Below are 20,813 nucleotides of genomic sequence, written 5' to 3'. Positions count from 1 at the left end.
CTAATTTTTGTATTAGCATCACATCAGGGCTAATCCCTACCCCCAGATCACCCAGAACTGCCAGCCCTCTCCTTGTCATGACTTTGGCCAACTGCATCAAACTGGGCAAGATTTTTTTTATATATATCAGCACATGCATATGTGTAATCTATCTATCTATCTATCTATCTATCTATCTATCTATCTATCTATCTATCTATCTATCTATCTACCTATCTAATCTATAGCTATTATATACTAGCTGGATCTCAGCCAGAGGATTTAATTCCCAATGTCTTCAGCTTTGAACTGGCATTTTGGTTTACTAAAGGCTAACTTTGACATGGCAAAGGCCTAACAAGAGGCATGGAAAAAATGAACAAAATGGAAAATTAAACAAAAGTTTCCAGCCTAACGACTTCCCCTACTCTGAACTATAAAAACTGAATGGTGTAAAGACCCAGCTGAATGGATCTGTACAAGGGACTGTTCATGTCTAGAGATATCACAGTGAACTTTATGTGGAAAATCACAGCCCAGATTGAAGGGTTTTCCCATGATTTTCCCCAAAAAACATTTGGCTCTGCTGAGTCCTGAGCACATATTTCCTCTCTCTGGCTCCCTGGGGCTGCTCCTTGGCAGAGCTCTCACAGTCTGATGGTGATTCCCGAAAAGCACCTCCTGAGACAGGCGCAGAGTGAGCACATATCCCGGATAAGCCACACTCGGAAATGCAGAGGGTGGAGAGGAACAGCTGAAACATCTTCCTGGTGCCCCCAGGATCTCCTGTCTCGAGCCCCAGCCCCTCTGACCAGAGCTGTATTTGCTGGGCAGGGAGGTCACCCAGCAAATCTTCATGCACCGATTGATGTGCTTGGAAAAAGCAGCTGAACAGAACAAAAAACCACTTTTCACCACTTTTTCATCACAAAGAGATGCCAAATACAAATCTCAGCACCAGGTTTACTGGAGGGCTGTGGTCTGAGCAAACCCTGATCATCGTCATGGGGCAAGTGGGGTATTTCAGCACTACTAAAGTAAACATCAGAGATGTCTGATTGCACCTTATTAACCTAAACTTTTTAAGAAACAAGTAACCACACATCTTGGGACAGGCGACTAACACACAAGGGGTGCAATAAGCTGACTATGAGAAGCTGCAGCCAGCTGCAGGATTTGTCCTCTGTGACTCATGGATCTTGCAGTCCCTTTTGCCTTTTCCAGTGTCATGGCACCATGACCAGAGGCACTTGACACCCTGAGATAAGCTCGGTTGGTTTGAGCCTGGTGATAAAAATGCCAKGGTGGTGGGTTCAATCCCCATATAGGCCATTCACCTAAGAGCTGGACTTGATGATCCCTGTGAGACCTTTYCAGTTCAGAATATTCTGTGAATCTGTGACTTCTGATTCTCTTTCCAGTACCACCATAATGACTCAAGCCACTATGTACCACTACATCTAACAGCCAAGAAATTCTGATGCAGGGCTGCTCTTCCACAGCCCCRGGCATTGTCTGTCCTCCAGTGGTGGGGTTCAGTTGTCCAAACTGTAGATTTATATCTGGTTTTGTTTGGGATTTTTTAAAATTTTATTCCATTTCAGGGGTAGCACCGCGCAATTTGTAAGTTCCAATCTCCTGCCTGCTGGCATTGCTCAAACTTGGGTGCTGCCTCATCCTACCTGCACCCTGGGGTGCTGGAGCTGACCTTGGCCCTGAACGCCTGGAAAACTGAGTGAAGGCCRTGTTCAGGAATAGAACTCACCCCTGCAAATACAGCCCTGCAGATGTCAGGGCTGGAAACAAGATTGTGCTGTGAGCGTAACTCTGGGGTGATCCCCCAGAAAGCAAAGCAACGACAAGGAATTTTAGCCAGGGGGGATGCAAAGCAGCAGGAAGGCGGACTGTGTGTGCGTGCAAAGCCGGCGCGACAGCTACCCCCTCCTTTTCCCCTGTTAAGGGGGGGTCCGCCAGCTCTGGAGTGGCACAGTCTAGCGCAAGTCCTGCCTCCTGCCTCCTTCCTCCTCCTCCTTCTCCTCCTCCTCCTCCTCCTCCTCCTCCTCCTCCCAGATGTTCCCTTGTGTGCAGCCATCTGTTGAGCTCCCTCCTCCCTCCTCCTGCTGGGAAGGGGGCAGCCAGCTTGCCCGGCCAGCTGCACGCCTTGGACGAGGAGGAGGGAGAAGGAGGAGAGAAGAAGGGGACAGTCGGCCCCAAGCCCTGCTGCTGCCGGCTCCCGGCGGCGCCCGCTCCCGCCGTGGGAACCAGGCTGCGCTGCCGCCCCGCCGTGGGAACCGGCCCGGCGCTGGGGAGCGACCCCGGCCCCGGTGAGTCCCTCCCTCTGCCCGCACCCCCTCCCTGACCCCCATCCCTTCCTTGCGCCTTCTCTCCCCTCCCTGGCCCCCGCGTGCCCTCTCGGCACGCCCCCAACACTTCCCCACTTGTGCAGAGCCGTGGGGCTCATTTTTGGGGAGGGGGGAAGCTGTGCCTGGATGGGCTGAGCCCTTCCCGCCGCCTCTCCGGGGATGCGGGGAGCCGGTCCCGGGGGTGCCTGCTGGGGAGCCCTCCCCGATTCCAGAGTGCGGAAACTTTTTTCGGTGTGATGAGTTTTTCCTCGCGCGGGGGCTCAGCGGCCGGGGCGGGACAGAGSTCTCGAGTGGAGGTAAACTACTTTTCCCCCACCCATGTTTTTTTCCAGAGGGGGAACTTTGAGATGCGGTGGGTGCGTAAGAGCCCCCAGCCCGGCTCCCCTCCTGGGATGACTGGAATCCCTTCTCTTCTCCTTCCCCCAGTGGAATGGTGGTTTGTAGAGTGCTCGGGATTGCCACGGCTGCAGAGTAATCCGAGCAGCAGCTGGAGGCTCCGCACCGCCTCCCGTGCCCGGCTTCGGGGCTTCGATTTCTCACAGGGCTCCCTGTCTCTCCTCCTCTCCCTCCTCCTCCTCCTCCTCTGCGGGCCCTCCTCCCCTCTCTCGGGAGCGAAAAGAAGCTTTTTGGTGGGTTTGTGGTGCTGGGAGGCTCGCAGGGTTTCGCAGCTTACTCAAGGTAAGGGGAGAAAGGAGAAGGGAAGGAAAGGAAGGTTTRGAGGGATCGGCTGGATCGGGAGAAGCTGAAAGGTGCAGAGCGGGGGACCTTTCTCCCCGGGCTGCATTGATAAAGGCATGGCAAAAGCTCCCTGCCCGGGAATTTCCCATCTGTAAGTTCATTAAGCTAAAGGAGAAGGTGTGTTTGGGAATGGGGGAGAGGAAGCAGAGCAAGATTTATTCATTCTTTCATTGAAAGAGAAAAAAAAAAAAAAAAAAAAAAAGGAAGAAAGAAAGAATGAAAGAAGCAGGAGGTCAGAAAGTCCGGGGTTCAGCTGACAGTGCACACACCCTGTAAAGTTTTAAGCAGATTCCAGGAAACTTGTTATTAATGCTGCAGTCATTAAAAGGCGCAGCCCACGGCAGATTTATTAGCTCAGTAAACCACAACACGTGCCAAGCTCTCCGGAAACAAAAGGGTCTGGCAACTTCGCTCCTCTTGCCTGGGATTTGGGAAGGCTGGGAGGAGAGCCGTGAGGAGGGAGCCGGTGGCGAGAATGGAGCCGGTGGCTTGTGCCGTGGGGAAGTGGCATCGCCTCCGTTAAGCGACGCTCGCCACCGCGGTTCGTGAATGCAATTCCGCGGCAGCGAAGGCACCGGAGCGCGGCTGTAAGGAAAGCACAGCGAATCCTGCTTGAGCTCACGGTGCTCGTCGCGGCAGTGGGACGAGCAGCCCCCGGGCTCCCGAATGGAAAGCTTTCCCCGTGTGCCTGCCATGATAAATCAGCCGCCGTTCGCCTGAATAACAGCATTCACTGAAGTTACAGTAGGAAACTTGTCTGGGTGGACACTGTGCCATTGCTCTGCGGAGAGCAGCCGCTGCCGATCGCCGGCGTTGCGCTGAAATATCGCATTGATCGCCGCTCCAAAGCTCGGCTGGCAGCACCCGGCTATTGCAGCGGTGAGGAGCGGGGCGAACACCGGGAGAGGAGGCGTCGGGAACGGCAGGGTTAGACCATCGCACCGATCCCTCCGGGAATAAGGAGCACGCTGGATGTGTTAGATGCTGAAAGGACCGGAGGAAGCTGGCACGTCCCTGGGASGATTTGCAGGCTGAACTTGGCTGGGGGCTCGCTGTCGGCAGCCAGGCAAAGCGGGTCAGTGTGTGCCATCGCCCTGGTGCGGGGCATGGCTCTTGTCCCATTGTGACCTGAGGGAGCCAGTCCCAGTGCCTGTCCTGGAGAGGACGTGGGAGGTGCTTGCTCACACACGGGATATAAATGGCCCGAGCAGGACCCGCCACTTCCCTCCTCCAGAGGCGGTGGGAGCGCGGGGTGAGCGATGCTGGACACCGGGGTAGGCAGGAGGCTGGGGGRACAGCACTCAGGCGGATTTTCCCTTGCGGCATCCTGGAGCAGGGCAGGCGTTGCTGGTTTGTGAATGAATTCGAGCAGCTGCTGTCGGAGGCGGTGGGGAGCAGTAACAAAATGCCTGGAGGGAACAAGGACGTGACAGACATCCCAGGGGACATTAATTTCTGATGACAAGCTGGACTGGCAGGAAAGGATGCAGGATTGGGGTGAGGGTCTCCTGCACCCCTGTTCTTTGCAACTAWGTGCAAAGAATAAACCAGCATTGAATGGGTGAGAGGAAATTTGGTAGAAAAGAGAAAAAAATATGCAGAAGTTTTTATGGGGTTTTTGTGTAATTTTTTTTTTTTTTTTGATACAGGAAAAGGCATCCTGTGCTCCCCCAGCCACACAGTGAGCAGCAGAGTGTGCCACCCCTGTGCAAGTCAGAGCTGGGAATACAAGGTGAGCTACCGTCTTCCGGAGGTTTAGARTTTTCCCTCCATCCCTAACTGCTTTTTTTTATCCTCTTTCAGTCTCTCCTCCTTCCTTCTCCTCCTCCTCTCTTGTTAGCTGGTTGGTGGGGAGAAGCAGAGGCTGGAGGGTGGGATGAGACAAGGCATCCTTGTCCAGCAGCCCTCCTGACCCCTAGCAGCCCCAGGCTCTGCTCGGTAGCCGCAGCACTGGCCACCTTGGCAGGCTATCAAAAGAAAGTTCCTAACACCGAGATGTTGAGGGCTGGGAAGAGATAAAGGCTGGCTTGAGCAAGCTGTTTCTTGTCTTAAAACTTGGCACCTGGACCTATCGAGGCAAATGTATGAACRGCTCAGTCATTCATTACAAGGAAATCTTATGATTTTAATTTTTATCACAGTTTTTCTTTCTTTTTAAATTTTCTGGGAGTTTCAATCGTATTCATAATGTACAGCAGGGGGGAAGGAAATACGTGCTTTGGGAATCGCCCCAGCCTCCCCATCTGCCTGCAGACACTGCAAGAGATTAAACCATCCTGGCTGCCTTAGCATGGGACATTCCTGAGTTGCATTAACCAGGCTGGAAATCTCCTGTCAGAGCAGCGGCAAACTGGAAAAAAGCACTTTATCTTCACCTTAATTGACAGAGGGCCATGTGCTGTGTGTAATGTCTGAGTGCCAGCGTCTGTGGGGTTTCTTTTCCTTCCCCTTTCACCCTTCCTGATTCTTGTTTTGCAGTCTGTGTCTCTATGATGCTGACTCTTCTCTCTTCCCCTGATCCTTGCCAGCAGCTCAAACCCAGGGGTGGGGAGAGAAATCACAGAATGGTTTGGGGTGGACCTTAAAGTTTATCCAGGTCTAAAGTCCCAGCCATGGGCAGGGAGACTTTCCACTAGACCAGCTTATTCAAAGCCCCATCCAACCTGACCTTGAACACTTTCAGGGATAGGGACTATTTCTTCAAGGAATTTATTTTTATTTATTTTTTTTTAAATAAGATAATCTTCCTTGGAAAAAATTGACACTCAAACTCCTATTGTGACAAATGAGTCAAACCAGATGTAATTCCTCAACCCCATCAYGTCTGAGGTGACACATGTGCATGGGGCTTGTGTCAATTGTCTCCAAGTGGGRCAGGACATGTGCCGGACCCCAAAATTTCCTGTTTTCCTCCCATCCTTGAGAATGAGATGTCTGTAGCAGTCGGCATAGTGAGGCCAAACTTGACAGAGCAGGATTGAGGAGATCTTTTCTCCAAAGCACTTTAATCACATTGCAAAATKTCAGTTCACATACAAGGGGCAGCCCCTATATCTCTCCAAGACCAAAGCATTGCAATCTCTTGCAACAGATCTCCAACTCAGAGAATTACAGGATCATAAGGTAACAGAACCTGGCCACTCTCATCCATCCCCTTCCCTCCCCCTGGCCTGGCTGCCCGTTTGACAGAGGGCAAGCAAGATTGCTGTCTCTAGAGTGTCCAGGAAGGCAGAACTGGACATGGTGCATGAGGACAGGGGTAACATTTGGCTGGAGCAGTCGTTGCAGTGGCAGTGCTGGCTGGGCACTTCTGTGCGGGGTGAGACCAGGCCATTGTGGCTTGTGCTCCCTTCCCAGTCACACTGGTGGGACTCAAACCTGGGGATGGGACCCCATCCCCAAACAGGAGTGAACACCTCTCAGACCTGGTGCTAGTCATCCTTCAAGCGTCAGGAGGGAAACTGAGGCACTTAAATGGGGATTCATGGTAGCATCAGTGGTGAGAAATGAGTCCTGCTGGGGAAATTGCTCTCCCAACCCACTCCAGAGGACCTTCCTCCAAAATCCTGCACCAGCCAAGAGGGACTSGAGGATCCCAGGCCAAGGAGGGGAGGAAAAGAGTTGAGGAGGTACCACACATCATGGGGCAATGGAGCATCGTCTGGGGTGGGAATCATGGTAGCGATGATGCMCTGCTGGTAAACCCTTTATCAGCTTTACCTAGACCTCCTTTCCCTCCCCAAATCCCCCCTCCTCCTCCCCAAACCCCCCTTCCCAACCTTGTGGGAGACTCACAGAGTGTAATAAATGTCTCACGTGCTTCTCTGGGGTGGGGGCAGCTCTTGAAGCCCTAGCTGACATTCTACTGAGCAGTTTCACTGGCCTTCATTGTTTGCAGCATCACCATACAAGAATTATTGGAGGGGGGGGATGAAGAAAGGCCATGAGGGGAATAAGTTGGGAGCCTCCAGCTGTGCTGTTTGCAACAATGATGGCCAGGATTGTATTTATTATCTCCTCAGTGGAGGGTCTGCAGCTGCACACTGAGAGCCACAGACAGCAAAGGGGCCCGGAGATTATTGTGCATGGAAAAAAAAAAACCAACCACAAAAATAAATAAAAAGCCCACAAAGAATCCCTGGGCCAGCTGGAGCAGTGCCAAGGGGCACCCAGCTTAACTCYCAGTCTCCTCACTTTGCCCTTCCTCACTGAAATCAGCAGCCTCACAGGGCTGTTAGGAGAAGGGAGATTGGCATCTGCTGCCTTTCAGAGAGCTAAAGCTGCAGGGGGGTCCTCTTAAAATTCTTCTGCCGGGGCTGGAGGTGTTGCCCAGCCAGGTTGAATTTCTTTTCSCTCTGCTTTCTCATTATTTTTTCCAGTTCTGGCTGCACCATGACCAAGGCATTGCATTGGAGGCAGCACTGGCACCTGATCTGCAGCCACTTCTGTTGTAATGGATTCAATTGTCCTAGAGATCTTTTCCAACCATAATGATTCCATGATTCAAGGAGAAAGAGCTAGAAAGCCATTAGAGGTACAGGATGATGGGGCTGTGATGAGTTGTTTGCCCTTGGTGTGATGTGTCTCATGAGGGAGAGCAGAGACATTGCCCTGGGATGTATTTCCTTCTCTCCCTCCTCACTTTTGCTTCCTTCCYCCTGCCTAGCTCATCTTCTCCAGGGGAACCCATCCATGTCTATCCATGCAGTGTGGTCTTTCTGCAGCTCAGGCCAGTCCTTTTGGGTGACTGGAAGCAATCCAGCTCAGGGATGTGGGGTACATCCATAGGCATCATACCCTTCCCTCAYTGACMACAGAGCTGCTGKKGGRTCCTTGCAACCKGCACTTCCCTGGCATGGAWCATGGAACCTGCCATCCCAGGAGCATGGGCATGCATGTGGCATTTCCCAGCTGGGCACAGTGACAAGGCTGATCAGCTCTTTTTTACAGCTGAAAGTCAGAAGTGTCCATCATGGGTAAGAGGTTTCCTCTCCCCATGCTGCACCTCTTAATGTTCCTCGCTGGCATATGGTGTTCATCCTGGAGTGCATTCCTCTGGAATTATATCATGTCTCTGGGAGCTGGAGTGCAGCAAAAAAGTATCATCGCGGCCGGAGCCAGCACAGGAACCGGCTGGGGCTGGCTGTCAGGTGTGCGTGGCCAAGGGCTGAGGCTCTTGGGGAAGTTTGCTGGGATCATTTTCGCTTTCAATAATTGTCTAGTTAGGAAAGAGGGAGGATCCTCCCAAGGTAACTGCTGTGGTTTGGGTAAAGCCTGGAGTCCTCACAGGCTCCCTTTGTGCCTCTTAATGCGTTCTTGGACATCAGAAGTGGTYAGGCAGGAGGATGTTGGTAGCTTCACCCGGTCTTTCTACAGCAAAATGCACTAGGGCTGGCATAAAACTCTGTGTAAACCTGTCCTTTGGCTATGAAGCACCATGTGAAGGGCTGGTCTGTTCCCGCGTTTGTGCCAAAATAACAGAGACCTCCCATTCTGGGACGTGTCGCTATGATAAAAATTCTATTCGGGCTGAGTTTGAGATGGTTAAGAAAATATTTGTGCTCCTGGCTGAGACGGAGTCTCTGTTATACTCAGTGAGTGCCAGGATAGCGAGACCTCCTGCTCCTGGAAATGCTCACAGTTAAAAGGGAGAGCAGGGAGGGTGAGAAATGGGAGCTGTTCGGGGTAAAAGAATTCAGGGTGGATGTTGTGCCAGAAATTATTCCAGAGCAGGAGAAAGTCCTGAGCTCTTACATCCCTTTCAGGCACCTTGTTTGACTGATTCCACGCATCCCATGGGAACCAGTTGTGGCTGCCAGAGCTCCCAGTTTGAGCAGTCCTGCAGCTGGAGTAGCCAGGAGGCAATGGTGGGGCTGGGATGCTCACACCCTGCCCACTCCCAGAAAACCCTATGAATCCCTCCCGGTGCTACACCACTCCAACGCCTGCCTTCCCCTGCCCCCAGCCAGTCAGGAGACCTGGCAAACAATTTCCTTTTGGGATTCCCTCTCTGGGCGCAAGCACGGCTTGACTTGAGGCTGGAGAGCAAAATTGCTTTCAAAAGCCACAGGAGACTAATTCCTTCACCTGGAAATAAACTGCTATCAAGCTGGCAGCTTTCTGGGCTGAGCAGAGAAGAGGGAATTCTGTGCAAATCCTGACGCTRTGGTGATTTAATTCCTAATTTTCCTTTGCTGGATGTGGCACTAACATTTTCCCACTTGAGGCAAAAATTCCCTGAAGTTGGGCTGCTCTTCCCTCACAAAATGTATCTTTTCAAGGCACACAGCTCTCGGTGTGGCAGAATTTCAGCCACATATATAAATGAGCTGGAAGTTACAGCATGGGCTGGCAAACCTGCCTGCACATGTTTTCCTTTTGTCAGATCCCAAAATACACCACCCCGCACCTTGATTTCCTCCTTCAGGGGCAATGAGGGATGCCAGAGGGGGAAGATTGCACAAGTGGAATAAACTACTAGCTGTTTAAGCACTAGGATAAATTATCTGTGGCCTCTTGCAATGCAAATGGGAATTGTGACATTAACAGTTGTAACAGAAATTATTTTAATAGATCCTCCCATTGTTTTATTAAATAAAGGAATTTTTATTTTACATTTAAAAAAAAAATAGAACAGAAACTTTCAGCCGAGCAAGGGTGTCAGTTTCTTCTCCCAAATAACTAGCAATAGGACAAGAGGAAACAGCCTCAAGTAGCACCAGGGGATGTTTAGATTGCAAATTAGGGAAAATTGCTTCACCAGAAGGGTTGTCAAGCACTTGAACAAGCTGCCCAGGGAAGTGATTGAGTCACCATCCCTGGAGATATTTAAAAGACACGCAGATATGGCATTTGGGGACATGGTTTAGTGGTGCATTTGGCAGTGATGGGTTAACAGCTGGACTCAATGATCTTTGGGGTCTTTCCCAACCTAAATGATTCTGTCTTTGAAAACAGACCCATAGTGTGGAGTTGTAGGGTTTGGAGGTGCTGGGTTCCCTCCGGATCAATCCCAGATGTCTTCTCTGCAGCCCATGTGGTTGCTTGAGGGGCTGCTTGGCTTTGCCTTTGGCGTTGTGAAATGCTTTTGATCCTTTTGGCGCTAAGTTTGGCTTTGCTCTTGCTAATCTTGTCCATCCCATCCCTTTTAACATCTACAAAAATCTCCCTAAAGAATAGAGAGTATGGCTGGATCCTGGAAAGTCATTGCAGTTTTGGCTCAGCAATTTCTTTATGTCCAGAGAGGAGAAAAGCAAATGGAGATAACAAAGATCTGGGAAACATATGGAATCGTGTCTTGTTGTTCTTTCTTTGCTTTTCCTGGTTGTCCACAACCCTAATTTCATRGGGTTTGGTGAGATTTAAAAAAACAGACTTGATGCAGAGTGATGGGGTTCTTGTCCAGACTGGGAAGTAGCACCTTGTCTCTGTCTATCCAGTTTCCCCCCTTCTCACCAGTTTCCATGTGAACATCAAGCTRTTGAGTTTAACTCTTTGAGTGTCCAATTCCTTATCCACTGAGTCACCCGTCAGGCTCACATTTCTCCGTGAGACTGAACTGTTGTATGGATCAGTGTCGATGTTTGCACAAATCCAGGTAGATAATGTCAGTCGCTCTTCCCTCATCCACCCACACTGTAACTGTGTCCTGGAAAGCCAWGAAATTTGTCCAGTGGGCTGTGCCCTTTGTGAAGTCATGTTGGCTGTCACCAGTCACTTCCTTATTTTCCATGTGCCTTAATAAAGTTTCCATGAGCATCTGCTCCATGATCCTACCAGGCAAAATAATTAAAGCATAAAGGAATTCACAGCAAAATACTTTCTTTACTCTTTTGCATTCCTTGCGTTTCATTCTGATTTTTCCCAGGGAACAGGAGCATCGAGCAAAAAGCATTCAGGCACCTGCAGGATGATTTTTTTACTCCTATTCAAGTCCTCAGAGTCTCTTTACGTAGAACTTAAGGGCTAAAGTCACCACCCCAGTGGCTGAGTTTCTATGTTTGCAYGCACTGGTCAGTGAAATAGGGTTGCAAATCCCTGTCTTTATCTCCATTGGAAAATTTGGGATAGCTCTGCTGTTCTAAGCTGCTTTGCAGTTCTCACTGATAAAACCATCATTGTGAARTGAAGGGCAGTAACTTATCCCCCAAAAGTGACTTATGCAATGTCTCCTGATGGAGGCCTCCACCAAATCAAGAGCAATTTGGAAGAGCCAAGACACTGGTCCTCATCCTGCCATCACTGAYACCTAGAGTAACTCCATGGAACTCTCTCAAACCCATCTAACAAATGCAGGATCAAATATAAAACCCAGATACTTCCTGTACTCCCATTAGCTCTTCTCTCCCTAAACCCAAGAAATCTCAAACTGAGTATAAAACCACAACTGTTTGCAAAGTGTCTCCCAAACCAGCAAACAAAAAATAACAAGCGGGTCAGAAAACACTGTTCCCATTTACACCAAAATTTTTTGTGAGGTTTAAAAATATTTATCGAGAGCTCTTTGCATCATTTGTGTGAGGAACCCTTCTGCAGGAAGAGGCAGTCTGAAGCACGCGAAGCAAAAGCCTGAATGACCTTTACTTTCAATAGATTCACACACAAAAAAAAAAAAAACCCAACCAAAAAAATAAGAGCAACCTTGTCAGCAGCAGTCTCTTTATCATGGGAGTGTGTGTTTCTGCAGTAAGGGTTTCACGGTCTCTGGCTGCAGGCTGGTTTGAGCTCGTTTTGCTGCCTGCTCAAATTGGCATATGGGATCTGGAGACCCGACCGCGATTGCATCTGTGGCGTCATTTGGGCTCAGCCTGGGAGAGTCCACGCTGGAAAAGTGTAGTTGCTGCTAGTGCTGCACTTTAGTCAGTAATTATTCTAATTTTACAGAATAATTAATGGGTGGAGAAAGGGGGAAAAGGTCTCTTATGTAATTTTGTTGTTGAGAAGTAATTCTGGAGCATTCTGGTGCTCTGGAGCTGCTGTCCCAGCTGCCACTTAGCCTCCAAGATATTTAAAGAGAGAAAGAGCCAACTCACTCTTTCTCTCTTTTTCTTTTTCCTCTCTTTTTCTTTTTTATTTTATCATTTTTTTCCTCCTTGAGTCTGGAGAATTTATGGCCTCTGTCATAACCTATGCACTTGTTTGATTTTCCAATGACATTCCTTCTCCCCYGACCCCAATTAGTGCTGGCAGCCAAATGGGTCTGGTGAGCTTTGCTATGAAGACTTTGTTTATTTCTTTACTTGGCTGATACAAGAGACAGAAGAAAATCACAAAATCTTCCTCCTGATATTTCCTCCTGAAATGTTGTTGCTAATCCAGTTCTTCTGTCCTTTGCTAGAACAACAGCTCTGTTTGGGATAGGTAGAGTTCAGCCCTTCCTTTTGGCCATTTTTCTTCAAAAGTTGTTCTATTTGCTGCTAATCCAGAATTAATATTGGCAAGAAACCTGGAAATTACCAGGATCTGTCCCCCGTGCCTTAYAGATTCATGTCATGTCTGATCTGGTCTAGTTGTGGGCTGCTGTGGAAAAGACAGATTCTGCTTTCCCAACTCCTGTGTGAGAGCTGATAACCTTGAGGCTAGTCACTTGAATTTGTTGAAATACTGACACAACAAAGGGGAAARAGGAAGATTAGAGGGGTTTTTGTTGGGCAAGTGAGCTGGACTGGTTTATCCAAGTGCATGTGGTTATTGAGTGGAACCAGGGTTTGGAAGATGCARCCAAGAATGGGCTGGGAAACAGTGACCAGGGAGACTGGGCATCCTATTCCATCACGGACAAGGGAGAGAGGAACATCTCCAGGGATGTGTCTGGTCTTTGTTGGTTTCATCCCCTTTTGGAGCAATTTCTTTTTCTTCACCCCACCTTAGGGACAACCTGGTGGTTTGGGGCTTTTTTGCACTTCTGATTCATGTACCTCAAACTTCATTGGGKGAATTTGGGTCTTTAGCCCCAACCCCAGCTGCATTTCAGCCAATGCTTTGTTCAGGGGCACGTTCAGGGAGGCTGAGGGAATGAGGGAACGAAGAATGGGGCAGCTGTTTCCTGACTCCACCAAACAGCAAACTTTAAAACACCTCCCCTTCCATTATTTCTTTAATTAGTCATTGATTTTTTTGCTATGGGGAATTCCAGCTTGGTGGTTTCCAGGGCAACCGGAGGTAGCCTAGGTAGCATCCTCTTAATATCCGCATTCCCGACGAGGGGGACCAATCCCCAAGCAATGGGCTTTCATCCAGGGAGGGATGTGTCAGCTGATCTCCCTAACCAGAGGGAAAACTCTTTAAGGGAGAGGAGAAGGAAGAAATCAACTGCAGTGAGAAGCGTGAATTTGCAGYAACACGGTAACACAGCTTTCCTCTCTCCCTGACCATCATCTGAGACCTGGGATCCCTCTTCCTCCGCAGTCTGCTTTTAATGTTGGGGTTTTTTTGGCTGGAAGATCTCAGTGTGAGTTTTCTGTGCGAGTCGTGCCGCACGGTGTTGCAGTGGGTGAGGATAGCAGGGAGAAGGCGTCTGCAGACTCCAGGAAAGATGTGGGATCTGAGGAGAAGGCTGGCACCCTGCTTGGTCCAACACTGACCCTGTTAGGCACCACTGGGTCTCCTAGGGGCTGTCTCAGAATATTTGCCCTGCAGGAAGGATGAGCAAGATAGAAAGGTCAGAGCCCTGCAGTCACTATAGGCACCTGGGGGATGATTTTTCACCCCCAGCAGCTCCCATTGCAATCAGCGGGTATAACAAGCCCCCTAGAGCTGCCAGATGACCAAAACTTATCACTGGGATCTCTGCACACCTCAACAGCCATAGAAATGAAGAGGACATGGTTGAACCAGCCCCAGGGTGGGCTGCTTTCTCTCAGTGACTTTCCCCTCACTATCCCAGGTGATGGTGCCAGGGGTTTCTCGTCCATGGTGTTTTCCCAGGTGAATCTCCCCAGTGTTGCAAGAGCATAATTCCTCTTCCTTTTACAAGGGGGGATACCTTGGCTTCCTGCCTTTATCAACAAAGCAGCTCGTGGGCAGCAGTCCAAAGGCATCTTGGTGCAGTTTCAAATGCACACTGTACACAGAACTGTAAATGCCTGGGGCGCGTTTCTCTCCGGTTTCAAAGAGAGCGATCGATTCCTCCACACAATGATAAAACATGTCTGTACCTGACTAAGCTCTTCMCTGGTTATCCAGCAATGCAAGAGTCTCTTTCTTAGACTGGAAGATGACCAGTAACTTTTATTTCTTCTATCTCTTCTCAGAGCTGTTAACCAAGTGGCATGTTAGCCTACAATGCTTCGTGCTGCTCCATAAGGGAGTTTTTARCTGGTACTAATGGTTTGTATCCCATCTGCAAAGCAATTGCAGAGCCAGTAAGGGAGAATTTGTGGCAGTGCTGTGAGGAGGGAAGAGGCAATAGATGCTGTGCAAATACTCCAGCTGAGCTTTGTGTGCTGCATTTCAGCTGCGTAATGTTTTGTTTTTGCTGTTGGCTGAAGTGATGGATGCTGCAGTGGGAGTCCCTGCATCTGCCCACTTCTGGCAATMATTTTTGAGACTGATCAGGAAGGGAATTCCCATGTCAGAAGGGTTTGAGCAGCTGCATATCAAAGCCCAGCATTGGTTTTCATTCTCTCAATTCATAGAATCATAGATTAGTTTGGGTTGGAAAAGACCCTTTAAAGGCCATCCAGTTTGACTTCCCACAGTAATCAGGAACATYTTCAACTRCATCAGGTTGCTCAGAGYCCCRTCCAACCTGGACTTTAATGTTTCCAGGGATGGGGCATCTGCCAGCCATCTCTGGCCAYCCTATGCCAGTGTTTTGCCCTCATCATAAAAAGCTTCCTTACATCTAGTCTGAATCACCCCTGTTTTAGTTTAAAACCATTACCTCTTCCCCTATCAATATAGGCTCTGTTAAAATGTTTGCTCCCAAATAAATTAGGGCTTTGGACATTGTCCTCTTACTTGTGTTCAGATTCCCCAAAAGGAGCCCATGAARGTTTTGGCAGTGGTCAAAAAGTAAAATTTCATGCTGGTGTGCTTTTAGACTTCCTGGTGTACGATCCAGTTCTCACCAGARCTAAAACAACACTATGTGGAACTGATCTGCACTTCTGAAGAGGCTGGGAGGTGCTTTCCATGTTGAGACATCAAGTGGGGATAGCCAYTGGGTGGAATTTGGGAGAAGGAATACCAGCACACTGGGCTGGCACTGATGTGGGTTCTGTACGTGAGAYATTTAACATTTGAGGTTTTGCAGTTTGAGTTTACAAGGAGCTCCCCACTGCTGTAACTTCCCCTGGTAGTGAAACATTTCAGTGCAATCCAAATGCAGCTTCATGAAAAAATAAAAATAGTAGGATTTATTTTAGGGAGCACTGCAGAAGGGAGCAAGCTCTGTCTGTCTGCAGAGAACCAGAGGGGGTCAGCCTTGATGTCATTAGGAAAGGGATATCTGGAAATGTGTCTGCAGAAGAAAGTGCTACCCCCTTTCTCCCCTCGGCACACATATGTGTTTTCTCAAGAAATAGTTGAGATGGGCCAAGAGTAGGGCTCATCTTACCAATTTTCTGATGTTTCTGTAGAATAATGGACACCAGAGGCTTACAAGTTGGCCTTTAGCAATGGTTTAGTCGCAGAAAATTTGGCCAGAGTCCCAATCACTGTTTGCAGGAGGTCTGGGAGACACTGCCATACAACTCATATCAGTGATCAAAACAGTATTTTTGCAACATTTTTCTCCCTTTGCACCTCTTTTGCACATTGGCAAGTAGCCCTCAGTCAGTCTTCTGGGAATGAGAGCAGAGCCAAGAACACCATGGTGAAAAGAGAGAGAAACTGATACCAAGGGGTGGGTGAGGGGAGATGAAGTGTGAATTTCTAGGAAATGGTCTTGGGAAGGTGCAAGGGCTGTGAGGAAGGAATCTCAGCCAGATCAAAGTGTGWGTAGGAAAGATGATACCGCAAGGAAGTTAATGAAGTGCTTTTAAACAGTGGTGGGAAAGGTAAGAACAGTGAGCAGGGAGGGTGAGGTGGGAAGATTCATTTAAAGGGGATTTCATTTACTTTTTTCTTGTTAAATGAGCAGTGAGTGTCACGTGAGTGTCTGTTTATGGATAGCAGTGTAGCCAAGCACTAGTGCTGATGGATCTGCTTGTCTGGCTTGGTGAGWTTTTTTGTTTCTGGCCTTCTGGAGAATTTGTTTATAAGGCATGAGGASGCATCACCCAAGGACTGTGAAGGCAGTCCTTGCTGCCTCTGCTGACCTGCAGGATGCTGTCATGCTCCGATTGAACCTCTCCAGAGATGCAGAGCTAAAGCTTCTTTTGTCTGTCTCTTGAAATCACACAGCTGCTGTTGCCCACAGTGRTGTRGATGAATTGCTGGGATGTGATCTGAAGCTGTCCAGCAGAGCTGGGGGGTGCAGATCAGCTCTCTGCCTCTCTTGTGTGAGATGATGGAGRGACAGAAATGTCTTAGATGGAGAAGGGTCAAAACCAAAGGGGTGCAGAGAACTCCTTGCTTGCTAGCATTGTCAATTAGAGAGAATGCTTAATGTCATTAGCAAAGAGACCATATGAAGGAAATTATCTCTCTCCACTTACAGGAGGCTGGGCCCACCACAGCAAAGGCTGGGGTAGACTGAGCAACTCTTGGTTTCTTTGCTCTGGTAGGAGCTSCCACCAGGCCAGAAAGGGTTGCTTTTAGCCATTTGATACAAAGCCACGCTTTTACCTACCTAAAAACCTCTAAATTTGTGACTKAAGTCTGAACAAGGCAGAAGTGATGTCCATTTGGGCAGTAAGGAGCTGGCCTTTTTAGCTGTTCATCCTGGATGTTGTTTTGCGGATGCTGTTGCCTGCTGGAAACTCGAATGGAATTTTGTTTTCTCCTCTCCCAGTAAGGCCTTTGGACACGCAAAGCTCTCACAACCTCAGTGATTTCTCCAACCTCTCACTGCAGGTTCTGGAAGTCAGAGATCTCACAAGGATGCTTTGACATGAAGGACCTCTGTGTGCTGAGGTTTGCCAGGTTGTAAAATGACTCAGGGTTTGAGCTGTCATTTAGCTTCTTCTGTGGTCCAGTCAAAAGCATTAATTTTTGATGGACTGAAGGCAGCCCTACTCTCAGCTCAGATCTAGTTCTGTCTTAACGTGGTTATATCTGTAAAGACTGCTGACCCAATTTATTTTTTCCACTAAGCTCCCACGGGGATTCATAACACGAGAGACAAAGTCTTTGGGATACCCACGCTATTTAAGGGTACGCTTAAATACCTTAAGTTACAAACYTCTCCTTTGTAAAGAGAAAGGACAAGACTGCATAAATCAAAAAGTTACACATCCTTCACAAAGTAATTTCTACAGCAATTAAATCTGGTTTTCCGCTGTCTTGTTTTCCAGGTGAACAATGCATTTCCTGGCCTGGTTCAATTTGCTGCTTCTCCTTCCTTGTTTTGACACCACCAAAACCTGCTTCCCTGGCTGCCACTGCGAAGTGGAAACCTTTGGTCTCTTTGACAGCTTTAGCTTGACCAAGGTGGACTGCAGTGGAATAGGCTCACACATTGTTCCCGTCCCAATCCCTCTGGACACCTCCTACTTGGATCTATCCTCAAACAAACTGGAATCAATAAATGAGTCGATGCTTACTGGCCCKGGATACACCACCCTGGTGAGTCTCGATCTGAGCTACAACAAAATTGCCAAGATTTCCTCCACAACATTCTCCAGGCTTCGGTACCTGGAGTCTTTGGATCTGAGTCATAACTCTCTGGAAGTCCTTCCGGAGGACTGTTTCTCCAGTTCTCCCCTAAGTGACATAGATTTGAGCAATAACAAGCTTTTGGATATTTCTATGGASGTTTTTGCTTCAAAAGGTCAAGGCAAATCCCTGAACGTGGATCTATCTAACAATATGCTCAGCACAATTACAAGGCACCGTGAAAAGGGAATCCCCAACATCCAGAACTTAAATCTCTCTGGAAACAGGCTAAGGTTTGTACCAAACCTTCAWGGCATCCCTCTCCGATATTTAAATCTTGATGGGAATCCTCTGGTTAAGATTGAGAAAGGAGACTTCATGGGGCTGAAAGACTTGATCCATTTATCCCTCAGTGGCCTGCGTGGCTTTAGAGAGTTATCTCCTCACAGCTTCAAGGGACTCCAAGCCCTCCAGGTTCTGGATTTATCCAACAATCCCAGCCTGAAATCACTGACTGCTGAAGTTACCTTCGGTCTGAACTCCCTACAAGAGCTCAACCTCTCTGGGACAGGTGTGTCGTCCTTGCCAAAGACTGTGCTGAAATACCTGCCTTCCATCAAAAGCATCACCCTAGGGAAGGACATACAGTGTCTTAAGACCATCAGAGAAGGACAGTACCACCGACAAATTGGGCTGACCAAAAAAGAAGTCCTCAGCTGCCATGACAGCCATGGGTCCGTAGCAGCAGCACCTTATGTTTCGTGATGAAAGCTGAGAAGACAAAGGGGTGGGGCAGGGAGGTGGGGGGCCATGGGATTTGTACAGGTGTCGGACTGAGATGGCTTGCAGTGTGCCTTTYGTAAAACTGTCAATAATTTATATATTTGTATTTGCCAATAGTTGATTGTTTGTGGATTTTATAAACTCTCAAATCTTGGCCCGCGTTCTCTGCAGGCTCCAGATTTTATCCAGTGCATTGAGGTCCTCACTCATCCCGTTGGCTCAAGAGCAGTGACGCTGGGTGACAGGGGGACAAGTTGCTCTGCAGGTCCCAGGGCAGAACAGTCAGTCTGGAGCAAWCCCCTCATGCATCAGACAAGTTTGTAGGAGCAAAGCTACACCTCTCCAGAGAACACATCAAAATGTACCAACTCTGTAGCTGCTTGCTCCCAAACCAGTGTATCATCCTTCTTTTAATTACTCCTTCCCAAAATGTGCCTTCTGGATGCTGCCTTCATTAGCAGCACCCTGTTCTCTGTCTTGCACTTTCTGTCTTGAAGAAGCATTTCCAGACAAACCTGAACACAGGGTGCTCCTAAGGTGCTGGGTTTTACATCTTATTTGCATCGGTGCAATCAACACTGAGTAAGTCAAGAAAATTTCCCACCAGTTTCTCCTTGTTTTCCCATCTTGATCCTTTTCTTGTCTAATTAATTTGGGTCCAGTTTTGGCAACCTCCTGTCTTTCTAACCTCAGTRAGCCATCAGAGACAATGTGTAGCAGAGGAATGAAAGCAGAGGGGTCTGCCAACAGCCTCATCTCATCCAGGAATTAGCTCTCAATGATGGAGATTGCAAACGGAAGAGATCACATGGCGTAGCTCAGGAAAAGAAAAAAATAAAAAAAAAAGGAAAAGAATCTCTCCTCCCTTTCTGGGGAAGTTTGGAAGGAAACGTTGGCAGGGATTCTTTCTTGATGACCTTATCAAACCAAGATGCAGACCTAGAGGATATGAGAGGAGGTTGTTTCCAGGCTGACRTTCCCCATCTGAACGCAACATCTGCGACTCATCTGGGCATGTGTGAGGCAACTTCCAGTGCCAAAACACTCTTGAGAATGTGCCAAGGGAAGAATTAGCACTGATGCCTGTAGGCCTGGAGCACTTTGCTTATCGGAGAAAAGATCTTTGGGGCTTTTTCCAGAGTTGTGGCTTTTCTTTCTCTCACATTGCTCCTTGGTTGCCAACTGAAATCTGATAAAAATCTGATCCTCAAAGGTTTACTCGTTTTTTTTCCTCCATKACTGAAAGGCTGTTAAAGAAAAGGGGAAGCCCTCTGGACCCTCCTTTTTCTCYGTTTCTAGGAGGAAGTGGGAGAAGGCAGCACAGAGTGACTCAGCTCCATGTGTGAAGCCCTCAGCTTGCTCACAGGAGCAATGGAGGTGTCTGCAGAGGTCTGGTCCACATCTGGCACACTCGGTCCAGGGGGATGGGCTGTTGTGGATGGGGGTCCTGCTGGAGCTGATCTGTTCTTTGCTCTCTAAACCCAGCCCTGCATCAGGGCYACCTCCAGTGTTTGATTCAGAGAGATCCCTGTGAAGGCGATGCAGATATCAGCCCATCTCACAACTGTCCTTAGGAGTGTTGGGACAAGCTCAGGTTTTGTCCTTACCCCCAAAAACCCCAAAAAATCTTTGAAAGTGGAAGCCCTGTTGCCCAAACCCAGTGACTCCATAAAACTCAGAGTCAACACCTAACTTTGGAAAGTGAAATTTGGTACCAAAATACTGCCACATTCTCATCTATCTCCATTTCAATCATTTGTTTGGGTTCCTTAGGGTGGGATTTTTACCCCTTCCTTCAGTTTTTGGGCTTTTTTCCCTCAAGTGAACCTTTGCAATATTTGACCAGCCTTTACAATCACAGGAAACATGTTGATTTTCTTAAAAAGGCAAGGGGGCTGCCTACGGGCAGAGATCTAAAGGGGAACAGGAACAAACTGCTCTGCAAGACACAGGCAATTTGTGAGGAGAGATGTGGGGGTTTTAGTGGACTTGCCTTTTTAAGAGAATTATTTTCTGCTGGCAGAAAATCTATTTCTTTTTTTTTTTTTAAAAAAAGAAGGTTGTTTCATTTTTTAAGTCTGTACATTGATGAAACATTAGGGTTATCACCTGCTGTCAAATTCGCCATCTTTGCAGCACTGTGGTAAATTCAAAACCCAATGTGACAATCCAGTTGAAGACTGCAAGATTTCCTTGTGTAATCTCACGCTAGCTGCTAGCTAAACTAGTCTTAGCAAAAGCTGGCAAATA

The 20,813-nt window shown here is 48.4% G+C and overlaps 1 protein-coding gene across 8 annotated transcripts; it reads left to right on the top strand.

Annotated features, from left to right (window-relative positions):
• Nucleotides 1–2,029: 2,029 nt before the first annotated feature.
• On the top strand, nt 2,030–20,605 carry TSKU (tsukushi, small leucine rich proteoglycan). Of its 8 annotated transcripts, XM_057377722.1 has the most exons (4): nt 2,030–2,303; nt 4,730–4,812; nt 7,460–7,614; nt 17,480–20,605. In XM_057377722.1, exon 4 carries the CDS (start codon nt 17,487–17,489, stop codon nt 18,543–18,545), a length of 1,059 nt encoding a protein of 352 aa, XP_057233705.1. In that variant the 5' UTR covers nt 2,030–2,303; nt 4,730–4,812; nt 7,460–7,614; nt 17,480–17,486; the 3' UTR covers nt 18,546–20,605. The 8 variants fall into 8 exon arrangements, with proteins under 8 accessions (XP_057233705.1, XP_057233698.1, XP_057233702.1 ...); XM_057377715.1 differs by lacking the exon at nt 7,460–7,614; XM_057377719.1 differs by lacking the exons at nt 2,030–2,303; nt 7,460–7,614 and adding an exon at nt 2,384–2,638.
• The last annotated feature ends 208 nt before the right edge of the window (nt 20,606–20,813 follow it).

The sequence above is a fragment of the Malurus melanocephalus genome, unplaced genomic scaffold (genome assembly GCF_030028575.1).
Source record: "Malurus melanocephalus ecotype Western Australia unplaced genomic scaffold, MMel_1.1 scaffold_322, whole genome shotgun sequence".
Classification (NCBI taxonomy): Eukaryota; Metazoa; Chordata; class Aves; order Passeriformes; family Maluridae; genus Malurus; species Malurus melanocephalus.
The sequence above is the reverse complement of the archived record's forward strand: the minus strand, read 5'-3'. Positions and strand labels throughout refer to the sequence as shown.